The sequence below is a fragment of the Talaromyces proteolyticus genome (genome assembly GCF_021365285.1).
Source record: "Talaromyces proteolyticus strain PMI_201 chromosome Unknown BGW36scaffold_5, whole genome shotgun sequence".
Classification (NCBI taxonomy): Eukaryota; Fungi; Ascomycota; class Eurotiomycetes; order Eurotiales; family Trichocomaceae; genus Talaromyces; species Talaromyces proteolyticus.
In genome coordinates this window covers 213,246-230,020 of record NW_025764281.1, presented here as the reverse complement: position 1 = coordinate 230,020, position 16,775 = coordinate 213,246, and the positions used below count along the sequence as shown (strand labels likewise).

The window sequence follows — 16,775 nt, the reverse complement described above, 5'->3', positions numbered from 1 at the left end:
ATGTACAATGATGTCCATGTCAATACCTAAAGAAAATATTGAGATTGAAATCGATCTTGCATGTATTTATGAATATGCGCGGTAGTATCTGCCATAGAGACTAAACTACATTCGCATAGAATAAGTATTCTTGATTCCCAAGAATCCATCATTCATCACTAAGCAAAGCCATCGAAACAGAGAGAGTTGAACAGAAGGATAGCTGGTATATGGTGCATTTCTAGGCTTCAGCATCGTAGATCTCGTCGTCCGTATCTTCAGTCTCTACAGTGACACCGACTGTCTTCTTCCCCTTAGATAATGCTGCACGATTCTTGGTGATCCCAGCATTGGTCACAGACTTCTTTGGGCTAGGTTTCGCTTTCGCGGCATCTTTGCTCCCACGACTGGCCCCTTTTTCTCCTGGAGTCGCTGATTTAGCATTAAAACTAACAATAAGGGTGAATGCATTACCAGAGTCGGCATTTGTCATGGAGTACTTGGCAGTGATACGGGCAAGACGCTTTATACTGTGAGATTTGTCCTGTTAACATTCGGGTGGGATCTAAAGTTGAGGTTGGAAGTCTTACGCAGCCCCCTTGCTGACTGTTTCGGTTTCGGTAGCAACTGTTCCATAATCGACCTGTCGGAAGTCATTAATCTTTGAATAGAAGGGATACTAGTCTCAGGCAGAAGCTGCTCACCTGTCCATTGTGGGAGTTGCGAATACAAGAAAGTAAAAACTTGATTTGATCTTCGTCGGTAAAGGTACGTTGACCTTGTGGAGGCATTTTGACACGTGGAAGGTGGATAGATTGAGGATGATTGCAAGCTGGAAGATACTAATGTGTTAAATAACAATCTTTAATGTGGTGGGAGATTGACAAAATGATGCGAGCTAATAACAGAATGACAGATACACTTGAACTTTTGAGGCCAGAAATGCGGATAAAAAACTCAGGATAGTATCAAAAGGCTTTATAAGTGAGAAGAAGACGAATATGATGAGGATGGGCTTACAGTTGTAGTTGTTGAGCTTCAAGTTGTTGATGAAGTGATGTTGTCCAGGAAAGTAAAGGCTTATAAAGGGAGCAAAATATCAATCTAGTGTTTGTGGATATGGCAGCCTGTGGAGGGGGATAGGATGAGGGATCAAGAGGAGGCTGGGAAGCCAGAATGAAATGACAACATTAGGCAGCCAGTAGATTAGGAGGGCCGTTTGCTGATAAGGAAACTCGGAGAAGAAACGAGAGTGGGCGGATATTGACTGCGCATTCGTTTACATCAACTGATTGTCTGATACACACCGGGCGGGGTCTGATGAAGGATTACCTAGAACCTGGTACTTAGTTGGCGAGGAGAGGAGCTATGCGCAATGTAATTCCATAGAATTCAATTCTACTACAATAAGTAGAATCTGTAAACATTCCCCAAGTAAATCATCCAGTTCCACCTAAACGCTTCGACTAATAGTTCATGTATTGGTACATGGTCTCTAGCCTAGATTGCGTCTCCAAAGCATAGCCAGAATAAGCTCGCCAATGAATTCATGATGGATCAATAAGCATCGTCTTCCACATACACAGCCATGCCCTCAGAGATCTCATCCTGAGGTTCGACCTTCATTACTTTAGCGATATTTGCCTGAGACTTGGTCATTTTGCCTATTGGACACTGGTTGCGTGTTTTCTCGACCTTGGTCGTCAGAAAAGGATTCTGTTTGAGTACATCTGTATGTATAGTTCATCTATTAGCAACAGCATCATGTGTTAAAGTTGGGACTTCAAACCAGAGGCTATCCCCTTTTTCCCATTGTCGCCCTTCCTCGTAGAGAATCCTCCGCTGACCTTTGTCAGAATGTTTCCCAATCCATATCTCTTTTTCTGACGGACAAAAAGGTTGCGAGTAGAGCCAATATTGGTGTGGCCAAGAGCCACAGAAAGAACCGACATATCCATCTACAGAGAGCTGTATAAGCTTGCTTGGAAGCTGTATAGGGTTTGTTGATAAGTCTACTTACTGTGCCATTGTCGTCGATTGCTTTCAGGCATTGAAGGAAAAACTCAGCATCTTCGGGCTTGATAGAGGTAGAAGCTGGAACCTCGCTGGTAACGTCTTTCTTTGGAGGCATTGTGAGGTTTTTAAGATTGGAAAAGTTGAACTGTTCAAATTGTAAGTGGGGTGCCGAGCGATGTGTTTATGAGGTGTAAGGAAGAGAGAAACAAACGGAAAGAGTTGATTGGCGAGAGTTAGAATGATAGAATGATGAATAACAGACTTATTGAGTAATGACAGAGTTGGTGAAGGTTAAGTAAGTAGATATTCCTGAAAGTCTGACTTGGCTGAAGAAAGTTGTAAAAAGGAATGGAGAAAATGGTATGGATAGAAAAGGGGGGAAGGAAGGAAACATAAAGGGCAGGCTGAGAAAAGAAGCTCTCTCAGCCTGCGCAGATTTTGCACGGTGAGGCTGGGTGAGGGGGTGTGTTGACAAACAAACAAGTTTACCAACCACCTTCTATGTCCTTTGGTTGACACAGTGTGTCTACTTCAAAATCTAGGTCTCCTGCTCATGCATTTTGGAAAGTAGATAGTGAACAACTAAATATCATTTACGCAGTTTTGTTTCTTTACTAACCTAGAATTGTTGGCATATGTAATAGTGGTATCAACAAGCATATGAACAGCCAGGTATAGATTCTAACGAAGATAAAAAATAAATATCAGAATTGTATCTTTGGTCAAAGACCCATCAGTGAAGGTGTATCAGAGTATCTCAATTGAATGTATATAATACAAATTACCTGTCTTGAGCCAAGCCTACTGAACTGCTCCAGAGTCTAAGTATGTTGAAGGAGACAATAATTCAATGTTCTAATTGATGGAGAAGCCCCAGTGTAGCTATATCCGTGTCACTACCCAGATAAAACTTTTATTAGGACCGGTGGACCAAGATATTCTTTTGTGGTTTATCAAAATTCAATCTATCAGAGTGATATACCCTTGTTATCATCAAGGGATTTCATACGAGAGTGGCAGCAACATGATGAAAGCAATTACACCCATTGGCTTCAAACATTATGTTTCTAATCCTGTCCCAGCTTCTACCTTGACCAACACATCGTCCGAGGCTCCTCCATAGCCATCATCCTGTTTAACAGGAACCCAAATATTCTGTGGCCGGGGGACGAGAGGTTGGACTTCCAGCGGTTGAGTTTGCTGTGGCTGGAATTGAGTGCTTGACGATGATGTTGAGTAAGTAGCCGGATAAGTTGGATACATTGTTGGCGTTGAAGGATAACAAGGCTGACAACAGCCTGAGAAACAGAAGTCTGTTGATTGATTCCAGTTCGGAGTATTCCCGATGGCCTCTGTGTTGTATATCTGTGAACTGCCCGGAAAGGGGCTCTGGTTTACCATGGTATTATCTGTATTCATGGCCATGGTGGAAGGAGACTGGGAAATCGGATATTGCATCGGTGCGAAAAGAAGACTATTGTTAGACGCAGGCATCATCCGGTTCGGAGTCATTATGTTCGTCATGGGGTATTGATACGGATTTGCCCTGAAATCAGCGGCCGGTTCTCGCCTCATGAATGAATTGAAATCCACAGCCTCCAGTTTGACAAAGTCATCTGGAGCAAGTCGCTTCTTAGGGTTCTTTTCCATATCCGCGACCCTTTTTGTATTGCCGATACTCTTGTTGTTGCTGTGCATGCCGAACCTTTTCTTTTTATCGGACGAGTCGCCAGCTTTGCTAGGTTTTGCTCCTTTGCGAATATCTCCTTTCCCAGAATCCGCTCTCCCGGTAGCCTTTTTCGGTTTTGGATTTCTAGACACTGATATGGTACCCTCCATCTGTTGCCGGAAGCGTGAATAACGCATGCGAGCGGCATGGCCATTGGAGATTTCAAGGTCTGTGGCGACGTCGCTCCAGTCTATCTGGCATGCACGTCAGCATAGATATTAAAGTTGTGTAGCAAGGAGGGAATACTGTTTTGAGATCAAGTTGTTTTAGTATGGCGTAGAGAAACCTAGTCATATGGCCCTCCGTTGGCATCGTCTTGCTCCGCCGGGGAGTGGCTAAGACATTGCTAGCCATGGATTTGATGTTCTCTTATGTTGGATTTGAATCTATCATAGACTAGGGAGATCTCACGAAAAGAAGGTGGAGGAGTATTGGTGTGATGTCCGCTATAGAGTTTTGAAATCGTGATAAGACAGATTGATATGCCATGTAGATGTGACGAGCACGATGCAGAATTTCATAATGCTGTGAAAACATTTCATAAGCGAAAGGAAACTTTTGAATATCAAAGAAGATAGTAGAATGCCCTCCAGTAGAGGCAGCTTAATGGTGATTCTTTGTCAGCGCGATAATCACTAAGTTTCTGGTTGAACTACAGATGAGCAGTGATTTTGAGTTTGGGATAAAGCTTACTACAATGATAACATTGAAAGAATGATCAGATATATATAAGACAATGATTTATAGAGATCCTTTGTTTTGTGTTTTCTACAGAACCACTTATCAAACCTGTTGTCCCTATCTGGACTCTTTTTTCTGTTCCCAGATATTTCTATCGGTATGAAGTTCCGTCTCATTGTATATATATATTTCTGTAGATCCCGTATATCCACGTATATTTATTCTATGTACCCTGTATATTATGTCCGACCGGTAGATTTAGGGAACTTAGTAGACTTGGTAAATCAAATGATGCTCCCAGATGGCCTTGTTCACTCTACCGTAAGCCATATAGACTCCATGAATCCCCGGGAAACGATGGAGACCATTCAATAAGATGTATGACTAGAAACTTATGTGTACCATAATACTAATAGAAGCGAGTGACCGATCCTTACTAGGCAGATAACTACTTACAAACTGCTCGGAGGTATCAGTTATACGATACTCCCTTCGATGAACCATCGGGACCATGCCATGACCTAGTAGTTGTAACATGAATCTATCACGGAAAGAGAACGGAGATTTGACCTACGTTTATATGTGAAAATGCTAGATGTAATTGATAATGTTGAGTCAATTAACCTTGGCTGGCTTAGTCATGTTGTAGAGATACTATCCCAAATACATTGCAATGAACCGAATGCCTCATTATCCCCATTGGTCCTACTGGGAATTGTATGCGCATGAACAAGATTTCTACCAATAGCCTCTCCCCCAAAATAAGTGAGTCAGATGACGAACTCGAGATCACAAAACATTTTTTGGCTAATGCCACTTGGGAACATAGCAGGGATAGTGAAAAACTTGAGATGATGTGTAAAGAGGAAATTGTCGACGAGAGATGGCGACAGTTGGCGGTCCAGAGTATGCTCCCAGAGTTCTAGAAGCTGTCAGCAACGTTAGCATTATCGATATTGCTAGGGATCTAAAAGATATCACATACTAGTACTAGCCAATTTGCGTATCAGTAGTCATCGGGACTTTCCAAGTCGTCCAGGAGTTCTTCCTCTTCGTCCTTGATGCATGTTTCCTTCTTGACTTCAGGCTTGACTTGGGGCTTGGCAGAAGATTTGGCGTTGGTACTCTTCTTCTGCTTTTTAGCAGGAGACTTCGGGGCAGGCGCTTGATCCTCGTCATCACCAGAGTTCTTGCGCTTTTTGGTGGGAGAAGCGGTGAAGTCGTCCCCTTCCTTGATGATCTTTGCGAAGTGCAGCCTGATCGATAAAATGAGTTAGCATCGGCTTGACATGAAGCTCAATTATTTGAAGTTGGATGTAGGTCGAAGCGAGCCAGCTAGTCTGTCTCTTACCGACAGGCGTTCCCTGAATAGTCACCGCCCATTTTGGTGGTGATCGCGGTGGAAATTGCGTTCCAGTCTGTGGCTGAGACCTGGATGCGTTTTACTTGGACAATGGCCCGAAGTAGTTCTGCATCAGCTTGAGGCGTCCACGCAGGCATCTTGACTTTCTGGGGTGAATTCCAAGGAACAAGTGATAGTAAGGGTAGAATTTGGAAGGAGATCAGTGATTGAGAAAATTGATAGAAGCTGGGAGTTGATGGAAAGGATGAATGATGGTAGAGATTTGAGGCGGTGGTCAGGTAGATGGATGGAAGAAAAGAAAGGCGGAGAGGATGGAGATGAGGAAATCCCTTGTGGAGACCAGACTATGGGAGGATTCGCTCCGTTTGAAAGCGAACAGGAAGAGCGATGGAAATCAAAGGAAAAGCACAATGCGTACTTGCAGGATGCAGGTGTAAAGCCTGGTCCCATTGCCGCTGCAACTTTGTCCCAGTTATGCGATCCAGTGGCATTGATAGAGATGTATTTAAGCAAGAATTGCTTATCGAGGGCGTCAGTCCATCGGAATGGAGGCATGATTGCGGTGAGGGTGACTGACAGGTAACGTTGTTGATGGTTGAACGAGAGGAGAGAAAGAAGTGGGCGAGAGGGGTGAAATAAATGAAAATCGATGCTGAAGTGAAAATGCAAGTATAACATGGAGAACCCACTGGCAAGCCTTTACGGTAAATTCGGAGCCCAGTATGGTCACGATTTGGTCCCAATCATCCTTCGAGACCCTGGCGTTGATTTGTTTCAAAACAACGCTCATAAATCGACTTTCGACCTCCTTGGTCCACTTGACAGGCATTTCGAAATAAATTTGAAGTTGAGTTTGCAGATGGGGGGATGTATTGAATGGGTTGATGAGAAAGGATAAAGATGAAGTTGGTGGGTGACTGAATCGTGATGGTGGAAGAGGATGAAGAGATGACCGTTAAGAAGAAAAGCAATGCCAGAGAGAAGGTAGAGATAAACAAAAGAGTGGAAATCTGTAGTAAGGAAAATTAAGATAAACGCTTACCGACAGGCCTTTGCAGTCAATCCTTCCCCCATTCCGTATGCGATCTCAACCCACTCCTCTCCCGAGACGCGTCTATCTATAGTTTTGAAGATGAGGCTCATCAGCTTGCCCTCGAGCTCACTTGTCCACCTAATCGGCATGGTCGTGATAGATAAGCTTTATGCAAGAAGATTTGGGGACAGGATCAGTGTCGAAAAAAAGTGAAGTGCTAAGGTGTTGGATGCTGAGACTAGTTAATGCAGAGGCAAAAAGGGTTCTGAAGAAGAAACCTGCCGACAACCAGTGGTGGTGGTGGTGGTGGAATGCTCACAGACATAAGCTGATCTGGCATGTAAACGACTGTACTGAGCTTATGCTGGTAGATGAGACAAAGAACGTAAAGGCAAACAGATTGGAGGGGGGTGGGTGGAGATATTCGAAGGTAGGAAGAATCTGCTTGTACGCCCTTCAAGTGTCCCAGACAGAATAAAATTTCTACTGTCTCAAAATAGAAGCTTCTTGGATTTCTCCTGCTAGTTTGATTGACCTTGCTAGGCGAAGGGTATACGCATATCCATGAACTTGGGAGATATTCAGTCCTCCATCAAATCTTTCTATTTAACTCCTATTTCATACATATGCTCTTGCAGATGATAAGCTTTCCTGAGCGCTCGTCTATAATGGGCGGCCTGTATGCCATGTATCCCCATAAAAATAAATATTAATATATAGCAATGTTAGGGTTTTAACGTCAACTTTAAGATTGTGGGCAGAGATCAGATTGGTTGTTGCTGACGTCAGGCCTGTCAACGAAAATGCGACGATTTCATTAATGCGGAGGAATCCAGAACATTCTTTGAAAGGGCAAAGAAGAAACGAAACTCTGTCCGCTGTTGTTGCCTAGACATCAGTATCGCCAACAAAGAAAAAATAATTTTGTGTTATTCGCGCATTTATATTCTCGACACGCCAAATTTTTCGACCTACTCCACCCCTCTTCCTTCTTCTGGACGATTCCCTATGCTAAGTCGGCATTCCTCTCGCTCAAGATAGGCAGAAACAAGCCTCTGACAAGCCAAGGCTGTCAGCTATTAGAGAGCTTGCGGTACTAAAGCTACTCCGTGAGAGCGACTGCAAGTCGTGTCCGATCCTCGTCAACTACAAGCTAGATAAACAAGACCAATTGGGGTTTGGTCCTGATTGATATATGGTATCTCGTGCTTGCATCATTGCCGGGTGTTCCTCTTCCCACCCCTATTCTGGGGACTAGCAATTCGTTAGTCTTGAGAAGGCAAAAGCTGATGTATATTATTCGTGTAGCTACATATTCAGATTCCAATATGCTCAAATTTACCCTAAGGAAGAGGAATAGGTCGCGGATTCTGGGCTTCCTGGGGGGTTGGCTTACCAACCAGGTAGCTATGGTTCAACGTTACCTGGTCGGATTACAGATGACGAGGGTTGGGTGTGGTGAGGGTACTATGTCCTTAGAGAATTTAACCAGCTCAACTCCTCTATCTTAGAATAATTGGTACATACATGCTTCCTAGAGATCTCTATGTGTAAGGGTTAAATTATTGAAGAAGGAGAATCTTCTTGTATCATGAAATTTTTTAAAGACAGTCTATATTAATAACGCCAATTGATATGTCGGAACCCGGACGAGGCGGCCACTGCCCTCCCAGGACAGCATCTAGAGCAAGACGTATTTCATACTAGAATCAAGATAGTACTAGAGTTCAGCGGCATGATAGAAAGATCTCTACTTATAGCGTCAGAAAACCCCATTATGCTTGTCCAGTCAATTGAATTACGAATCAATCTTTGATTATCCCTATCATAAAGTTTCTTCCTAAACGCCCATCCAAATAATACCCGCTCCGTGAGAAGAAGACATAGTCCTTTAAAAGAAAAAGAGAAATAAACTAGTAGTTCCCTAATACAACGTCCTCCTAACCGTCCTTCACCAAAGTAGCCCATTGTGCCTATTTAAGCATCTTCTGAAAGAGGATCCATATCTGGTTCAATTGACGCCAGAGCCGGAACTTCGTCTGGAACAAATTCGTCGTCGATGGAGCTGTAGCTTAGATCTTTTGAATCGGAGCCGCTATCCAAACAGGCGGTCATACTGAAACGTTCGGCGGGTTTGCGGCTGCGCTTTGATGGAGTCGCCGCCTCGAGAGCGCTGAGATCGGCCATGGTGACCTCGTTGGAAGTTTTCTTGATGCGCTTGAGGGGAAAATCAGACTCGCTGTCGTCCTCGCTTTTCACGTTGTTCCTGCGTTTGGTACCAGCCTGTTTGGCGCTGCTAGAGCCGCGAGAACGGGCACCGCCACGGCTACCAGGAGTGGTCAATTTTGCTTTGGTGGGAGTGGGAGTTGCGGCTGCAGAAGCGCTCGGCTTTCCACCGGCCATTTGCCTGAGCCTGAAAATGCGCTCAGAGATGGCACGAGGAGTTGGCCTTTCGTTGTCCTCAGCAGCTGCAGAGATTGTTAGCATGTTTCCCGTCGTAAGGTAGTCTGAATGTTTAGAGCAGAAGTACTAACGCCAGGCCGCAGATACCCCACTGTAGTTCAGAGAGATTGCATGGGTTTCAAGGATTTTGAGGAGCAGCTGAGTGCAGTGGTTAGCAGTATCAGTCTGAACAGAGAGCAATGGCATACAATCCGATCATTCTCAGGTGTCCAGCGTATAGGCATTTGATTGAGATTGTAGAATTCGACAGGCCTTACAATGGCAAGATTGTCTTGCTGTTGATGTGATTAGAGTCTGAAGAGAGGAAGAGCTGAGTGTATAGTGGACAACAGTAAAATCCAGTGAAGCTCTGGTGATGCTAAAAACATACCTGAACTTTTAGGGGGAACAGGTGGAATCCAGTGGATTTCTGGTGATGTTAGGGTAAAGATTGAGAAAGAAGATGTTGAGGAGGGATGGGGAAGATGAGGTGTAGGAGAGAAGATGATGGATGAAGATGATTGTGAGTAGCCTCAGATTCAAGCTGAATATCAGGTGATAGCCAAGTACGAAGCCGAAAAGGGGTGGCTGGTGGAGGGTATCCTCTTTGTTTATGAATTTGGGGCACTGGTGTGCTGTTTGGTTGGGGATGAGACACTGACCAGCAACTGGGAGACGACTTCGTTTTCGGGCTGCCAAGTCGTCGGGGCAACCTACTCCCTCTTTTTTGTTCCAGTATCAATTGCGATTACCTAGTCACGCAAAGTATGTCTTTGTAAAACACAGATACAATCTAATTGTAACATATCGAGATAGTAGGGGGTCGGGGTGTCGTTTGCTCCTCGTCGATAAAAATGCCTAATGCACCTCACCGCAGATCATTTCGATACAGTACATGAGATCGGAGCACATCTAATATTACAGTTGCGGGTGGCGAATATCATATACACAAAGAAGGCGCTCGCAGGAGACAGATATTTATTTCTCCAGACGTTTGACAGCCAGACAAGGTGGGGTCCATATGCATATTCTAGATCCTCATCATCCTATTCTTCTTGTATATTGTGACACCTCCTAGCCACCTTGACAAACAAATGACTAGGCATCGGCAGATATCATACCATCCATATTTCTCATCCCATCCAAGCGTCACTCATAGCCATCTCTTTGCTTCATTTTTCTCTCAACTCACACTCTTCATCTTCCCTTGACACCAGAGATTTCTCATCACTCCTCATTTCTTCTTTGAACAAGGGCCCACCAGACTTTAGATAGAAAATACTGTTCACTCTCTCAACCTCACATTACCCAGCTTCAAGACTCGTCAGATATCCTCTTTGGTCTTGCTGACTCTCTACCTTATCTCGCATACACTTTGCTGTGAGTCCCCCACCCAGTTTTCATTTTGATGAGTTATCGTGCTAACGAATTAGCTCTCAAGGAATCAAGTCTTCTATCTATCAAAATTTGAGCAACGCCAAAATGGTTAACTGGAAAGAACCCGGTACCTTCGACCGTCTCATCGGTGCCCTGCTTGCTGCCCATCCCGAACTGAAGGTCCATATCCTTCTCGTTACTTCAAACAATTTTGACTTTTCCAATATCGACAGATTTCCGCTGACATCCCTTTAGCCTGACTACCATGCTATCGCCAGAATGTTTGGACGTGGCGCAACCTACAATGCTGTCGAGGGCCAGTTCCGCAAATTCCGTGAAATGGCAAAGGCCCTGGCTGCAGAATCCCAGGGAAATGGTTTTCAGGCTTCTCCGCGTCCCAGATCTGTTGCCCGTGGCTCTCGCACCCAGGCCGCCGGGGTCAAAAAGCCCGTTGCAAAGCCCAAAAAATCTCTCAAGGCCAAAAACTTGAAAGCCTCAGGCAAGTTCAATACTAATGGATCGCTTGGTCAGTCGCTGCTGGGTGCAATCAATATTAACAACAGTGATGAAGAAGATGACCACATTTCTATCAAGAGTGAGACTGCCTTTGCGAATGATGATGCCGTCAATGTCAAGGACGAAGAAACTACTATGCAAAATCCTATTTCCGACTCGGAGAAGATCGGTAGTTGCAAGAATGGCTACGAAGCTGCACTTCGAGGATCGAATGTTGCTGAATCCGAGGACGAAGACTTTTCTGAATATGCATAGGCTTTTCAGGGTCGATTGGGGATGACTATGGCTACATTGACGGACATTGAACAAGAAAGTCATTTGAGAAATTGCTAGGATTGGGGTGCTATGCTATGTTGAAGGAATTAGGATTTTCATTACCGAGGGTTAATCAGCGTTTGGAGCGGAGTTTTAATGATACGAGGGCTAGCATTAACTTTCAAGTCTGGAGATTTAGCTCAAATCAGGGGATGTTCTTTATTTGCTTATCTTTAAGCATATAATGAAATGATGGTATTAATCGACTTACTGTCTCGCTGTTTGCATAGTTTTCCATGATTCCATCACCGAGGAGTCGACGCGCGGTGCACAACGCTCGTCCGTGGTCGGCTTTTCTGCGCCGTGTTCGATGCAGATAAAGAAAGAGGCTCTTCTTTCTTTCGTATCCCATATGCACAAATAGTAATTTCAGCATAGATACACTTGGTCGCTCATTCAGAAATAGGTTCAAAGCACTAACCGAGTTGTCTGTTTTCCACATGATATTCGATCAAGCTAGGGGTTCATCTAGCATCATATGGTAGGTCGCTGATAGGGTATTTAAATGGAATAATTCCAAACAGACAATACCTCAATCGTTCAAGACTAGATCTCTGGCGTATAATGCCTGTTAAGCATTAGGTAATGTTTGGTCTGACTGACCAAAATGACCTTCCGAAATAGGAATCAATTACTGTAAACGTCCTACTGGCCATGCCCTAAACACATCTATCACAGGACATCAACATCTAGTTACCTTATTCCATACATTATTTTCAGTAATTTGCCGTACAAATTATTCGTCTATTTTTAGATTAAATAGGTGGTACGTAGTATGAGGAACCCGAAACTGATGACTAAATTTTACATCACTACATACTTTTAAAGTTACTTTGTAACAAGCGAAACTTATCCAGTGAAAAGGAAGTGCTGTAATATTCTCGCTAATAATGATAGACATCCAACAAACATTATCAAATTCTCGGGTGGACCCCCGACTGCATTGCAATCCCATTGCAGCCAGCATCAAGTTTTAACAAAAATGCCACCAGACTGCCTTTCTCTCGCATTCGGGAATATAGATCAATCGATGAGATTACACATGCATACAATAATATGAAAGTTTTTGAATATGATATTAGGATTTTCTGTGCCCCTCCCAATTTGGATTTACATCAGTTTATGTCCGTTAAAATTTACACTTTTTGGCCGCCCGTAGCTATTGCAAAATGTTAGAATATTATTATTATTTATATGGGGAGGACTCCTATACATTATCCACCTTTGTGGTTCTATATTCAAACTTTTGTCACATACTGTGTTTTGTTTATCAGAAACAAGAAATCTACATGTTTAGTGATATGGGTTCTGATCATTGTTTCCAGTTTTCCCCCATCAGACTATTCACAATTTGAACTAAAGCAGGAGAAACATTCTACGGCAGATAAGTAGAAATGATATATGGAATGAAATGAAGATTTTCAATAGATGACAGGTTTAACGAATGGAGTATTACCCCCCCCCCCGATAAACAACCAAGGAACTTGATAGAGCATGCCGACGGATGACATACAACAGACATCATCATATTCTCGGGTAGAACCCCGACTACACTTTACAGCTCCATTGTAATCACTATCAACTTTTAAAAAGCTACTGCCGTTTCATACCCTTCCATATGATACAGCCATTATGCGTGTATTGAATATCGGCGTATTTCCGGCATCAGGTCCACTTGCTGGAAGCATCATCGAGTATTTGACGAGGATCATAACTCCGTCACAATTAACTCTCTGCGTGCAATCTCCGGAAGCTTTATGTAAAGCCAAGGCCCGGGGTGCTACGATACGAGAGGCGGATTATAACAATAAAGGCACCCTTGACCGGGCTTTTGATGGGCTAGATGTACTCAATTTATTATCCTACAGGAGTCTTGATAATGAACACCGAATAAAGGTGCTATTTATTCAATAGAATAATAAACCCCGCTAGATTGCTGACCGGAAAGGATAGGTACATCGAGATGCAATTGATGCTGCTCGGCGTATAGGCGTCGGACACATTCTCTACACATCGCTGGCATTCGGAGGGGGCGGATTAGACCTGTCAGCAGCAGATATTATGCAGGCACATTTAGCCACAGAAACATACCTTGCTGAGACCCAAGCTGATGACAAGTCTTTCACATATACAATTGCCCGAGCAGGGATCTTCTCAAGAACGTTCCCCTTGTATACAGGACTTTTCAATCCGAAAGCCTCACCGACGTCTGAGGATGCGAAAAGTGTAATTTCAATTCCGCACGATGGTTCCGGACCAGGAATCGCATGGGCCAAACAGGAAGAGATTGGAGAAGCAATAGCAAGATTGCTAATACGCTATGTCCGAGGTCCGCAAGCGTATCCGTACGAAAACAAAAAGATCGTGCTATCTGGCCCGAGAGCCCTCTCGCTACGAGAAACAGCGAACGTACTGGGGCGGGCAGTTAATAGAAGACTCAGAGTTCGACAAGTGGCCCTCGAGGAGTATTTAGAACAGCCGCGGGTTAGGCAATTCGATTCATACGACAGTGACCCAAAGGCTCTTGCACGAAGCTGGGCGACAGTATTTGAAGCAATCCGGCGCGGCGAGTGCGCAGTAACGACGACGTCCTTGGAGAATCTCCTCGGTCGCGAGCCTGAGGAATTTGAGACCACTATCAATAGAATGGTAAAAGTCGGAATCAGGGAGGACTTTGAGAGCGATCGTATCGAGTTACAGTAATGTTTGGATTATAACTACAACCACCCACGTTGAAATCAGGGAGTTCTTCAAGATTCGCCACGTTGTTGATATGCAAGATCTTTTTTTTATTTACGTTCTTTATCCGAGAGATGACGTCTGGTAGTTGAAAGCCGCGTAATAGTATGATCATCTGTAGTAGCAGCAGTAAGGGTGCTTAGAAGAAAGGGAAATCTCCATCTCCACACAGCGCTAAGAGCGGCTGGGGCGTGCACTAAGCCAGCCACCACGCCGATCCCTGCAGTGCTCAAGCCTGGCATCCAATCCTCTTGCAGCCACTGCGCCGGAAACCCTCTAAGTCTTCAAATTAAGCCTACTATTAACCGCCTTGCTAGCCCACAGTCGTTCGCAATTAACCGAGATCCCAGCTTCAGGCCGTGAAGAGAGGTGCTGAGTGTGGAGCAGAGGTTTAATAACGATGAAGATATTGTCGCCCGGCAATTAGCCCGCACTCTGAGAGCCTGACAGGGATGAAAAAGACGTAACTGAGACCCATAGGTGGACAGCTGCGTAGATTATTATACAATCTCCTCATGGAGTAATCCCGTGCTCGTGCGTCGATTGATGCTTGATGCTTGATGCTCGTGTGGAGAGCTGCCATGTTTTGACAAATCCTGGAAACGTATAAGATGAGCTTGGGGTCTCCGCTTGTTTCGATCAATTCTGACTGAGACGTACATTCTTCCTCCACTCTATTGTTAAGTGACAACTGAAGGTGGAACTCAATCGCCATGCCACTACCTACCTTCCCCAAGGTGTACAACACCTACTTTCTCGCAATTATTGCGACAATGGGCGGGACCCTTTTCGGTTTCGATATCTCGTCCATGTCCGCTATTGTTGGTACAAATCAATATCTGGACTATTTCGACAACCCGCATGGCGTGCTCCAGGGAGCTATCGGCTCTGCTCTGGCTGCGGGTTCTGTCGTCGGTTCTCTCATAGCAGGCCCTGTTTCTGACAAGCTGGGTCGGCGCGACTCTGTCATGTTCGCCTGTTTGTGGTGGCTTGTCGGAACCGGTGTCCAAGCCGGGTGCAAAGGATATGGTCCTCTCATCGCTGGCCGGGTTCTGAATGGAGTCTGTGTCGGTATCACCTCGTCGCAGGTTCCAGTATATCTCGCCGAAATCGCACGAAAGGTAAATCACGATCACGCATTCAATTTGAAATTCTACCAATAGTTCCTAACATGTGTAGGAAAAACGAGGCTCAATTATCGTCATCCAGCAGCTCGCCATCGAATGGGGCATCTTCATCATGTTTTTCATTGGTTATGGCTGCTCGTTCATAGCCGGTCCATCGTCTTTCCGAGCCGCATGGGCTATGCAGTACATCCCTTGCGTACTGTTGATCATCGGACTTCCATTTTTGCCTCGATCTCCTCGTTGGTTGGCCAAACAAGATCGTACCGAAGAAGCCATTACCACACTGGCTCGCATTCAGGCTGGTGGTGATGTTAACAATCCTCTGGTCGTCGCCGAATGGGAGGAAATCACCACTGTCCTCGCAGCCGAGCGCACTGCTTTACCAGGATGGAGGAAGTTTGTTTACAACGGCATGTGGCGACGTACCGTTGCCGGCTTCACCGTCCAGGCCTGGCAGCAACTGAGCGGTGCCAACATAATGACTTATTACGTAGTCTATGTGTTTGAAATGGCAGGGTAAGTCAAGGAGGCCCGAAATTATTGATAGCAGAGTTATGAACGTTCGACTTACTTGCGAAACAGCCTCAAAGGAAATGTTCTTCTAGTCTCGTCTGGCATTCAATATGCACTGTTCATTGTCTTCACATCGCTCATTTTCTTCTACATTGACAAGACAAGTCGACGTGGTCTTCTTATCTACGGTGCCATCGGCATGGCGATTTGCCATTTCATTGTTGCCGGTATCCTTTCGGCCGGCGAGTACGTTCCAGGAGGCGTCGATAACAACCTGAATGTCCTCATTAGAGTAACCGGCAGCAAAGGAAGCGCTGTTATCGCTTTCTGCTACCTTTTGGTTATTGTCTATGCTCTCACTCTTGCTCCCGTTTGCTGGGTGTACGCTGCTGAAGTCTGGTCATTGGAGACTCGTGCCACAGGAATGGTTCGTCATCCCCTATTTCCGGTCATCAGTATAGAAAACCAAAGCTAACGAAAGGTTGCAGGGCATTGCCGCCATCGGAAACTGGCTCTTCAACTTTGCGCTCGGTCTTTACCTCCCACCAGGTTTTGCCAACATTACATGGAAAATGTTCTTGGTGCATGGAATTCTGTGCGTTGGCGCAGCCATTCAATTCTTTTTCACGTACGCGGCTCAACTCATTGTTTTGAACCTACCATTACTGACCAGGTAACTATAACTAGATACCCCGAAACCTGCGGCAAAACACTCGAAGAAATAGAAGAACTATTCAGCCCCGGTGGGCCACAACCCTGGAAGACCAAACCTGGCAACTCTAAACTGGACGGTCTGATCGAAGAGGCTCGCGAAAAGCATCTTCAAATCAAAGATGTTGTGACGCACGAGGAGAATGCCGCTGTAAGCACTGGTGTCGAGACGAAGGAGACTGCTTAATTTTGGCTTTGTTTTATCAAAAATACCCGATATTTTCGCGAACTGTT

At 44.7% G+C, this 16,775-nt stretch overlaps 8 protein-coding genes across 8 annotated transcripts; 3 read left to right on the top strand and 5 right to left on the bottom strand.

Moving 5' to 3' along the window:
* Positions 1-220: 220 nt before the first annotated feature.
* Positions 221-770, bottom strand: BGW36DRAFT_357872 (uncharacterized protein; the record flags this gene model as incomplete). The annotated part of the gene is made up of 3 exons (XM_046213914.1): positions 221-509; positions 570-622; positions 684-770. The coding sequence occupies 3 exons, from the start codon at positions 768-770 to the stop codon at positions 221-223; spliced, it is 429 nt and encodes a 142-aa protein (XP_046072797.1).
* Positions 771-1,536: 766 nt separating this feature from the next.
* BGW36DRAFT_426044 (uncharacterized protein) lies at positions 1,537-2,110 on the bottom strand (the record flags this gene model as incomplete). The annotated part of the gene is made up of 3 exons (XM_046220209.1): positions 1,537-1,709; positions 1,769-1,937; positions 2,000-2,110. The coding sequence occupies 3 exons, from the start codon at positions 2,108-2,110 to the stop codon at positions 1,537-1,539; spliced, it is 453 nt and encodes a 150-aa protein (XP_046072796.1).
* A 944-nt stretch (positions 2,111-3,054) lies between these two features.
* On the bottom strand, positions 3,055-4,078 carry BGW36DRAFT_357870 (uncharacterized protein; the record flags this gene model as incomplete). Its single annotated transcript, XM_046213913.1, has 2 exons — positions 3,055-3,918; positions 3,971-4,078. 2 exons carry the CDS (start codon positions 4,076-4,078, stop codon positions 3,055-3,057), a joined length of 972 nt encoding a protein of 323 aa, XP_046072795.1.
* A 1,333-nt stretch (positions 4,079-5,411) lies between these two features.
* BGW36DRAFT_426042 (uncharacterized protein) lies at positions 5,412-5,905 on the bottom strand (the record flags this gene model as incomplete). The annotated part of the gene is made up of 2 exons (XM_046220208.1): positions 5,412-5,661; positions 5,757-5,905. 2 exons carry the CDS (start codon positions 5,903-5,905, stop codon positions 5,412-5,414), a joined length of 399 nt encoding a protein of 132 aa, XP_046072794.1.
* A 2,873-nt stretch (positions 5,906-8,778) lies between these two features.
* On the bottom strand, positions 8,779-9,488 carry BGW36DRAFT_426041 (uncharacterized protein; the record flags this gene model as incomplete). The annotated part of the gene is made up of 3 exons (XM_046220207.1): positions 8,779-9,269; positions 9,336-9,402; positions 9,453-9,488. The coding sequence occupies 3 exons, from the start codon at positions 9,486-9,488 to the stop codon at positions 8,779-8,781; spliced, it is 594 nt and encodes a 197-aa protein (XP_046072793.1).
* A 1,237-nt stretch (positions 9,489-10,725) lies between these two features.
* Positions 10,726-11,391, top strand: BGW36DRAFT_357867 (uncharacterized protein; the record flags this gene model as incomplete). Its single annotated transcript, XM_046213912.1, has 2 exons — positions 10,726-10,800; positions 10,876-11,391. The coding sequence occupies 2 exons, from the start codon at positions 10,726-10,728 to the stop codon at positions 11,389-11,391; spliced, it is 591 nt and encodes a 196-aa protein (XP_046072792.1).
* A 1,692-nt stretch (positions 11,392-13,083) lies between these two features.
* BGW36DRAFT_293482 (uncharacterized protein) lies at positions 13,084-14,154 on the top strand (the record flags this gene model as incomplete). Its single annotated transcript, XM_046211003.1, has 2 exons — positions 13,084-13,347; positions 13,405-14,154. 2 exons carry the CDS (start codon positions 13,084-13,086, stop codon positions 14,152-14,154), a joined length of 1,014 nt encoding a protein of 337 aa, XP_046072791.1.
* Positions 14,155-14,903: 749 nt separating this feature from the next.
* On the top strand, positions 14,904-16,728 carry BGW36DRAFT_357865 (sugar transporter; the record flags this gene model as incomplete). The annotated part of the gene is made up of 5 exons (XM_046213911.1): positions 14,904-15,311; positions 15,370-15,833; positions 15,900-16,257; positions 16,319-16,458; positions 16,518-16,728. The coding sequence occupies 5 exons, from the start codon at positions 14,904-14,906 to the stop codon at positions 16,726-16,728; spliced, it is 1,581 nt and encodes a 526-aa protein (XP_046072790.1).
* Between the last annotated feature and the right edge of the window lie 47 nt (positions 16,729-16,775).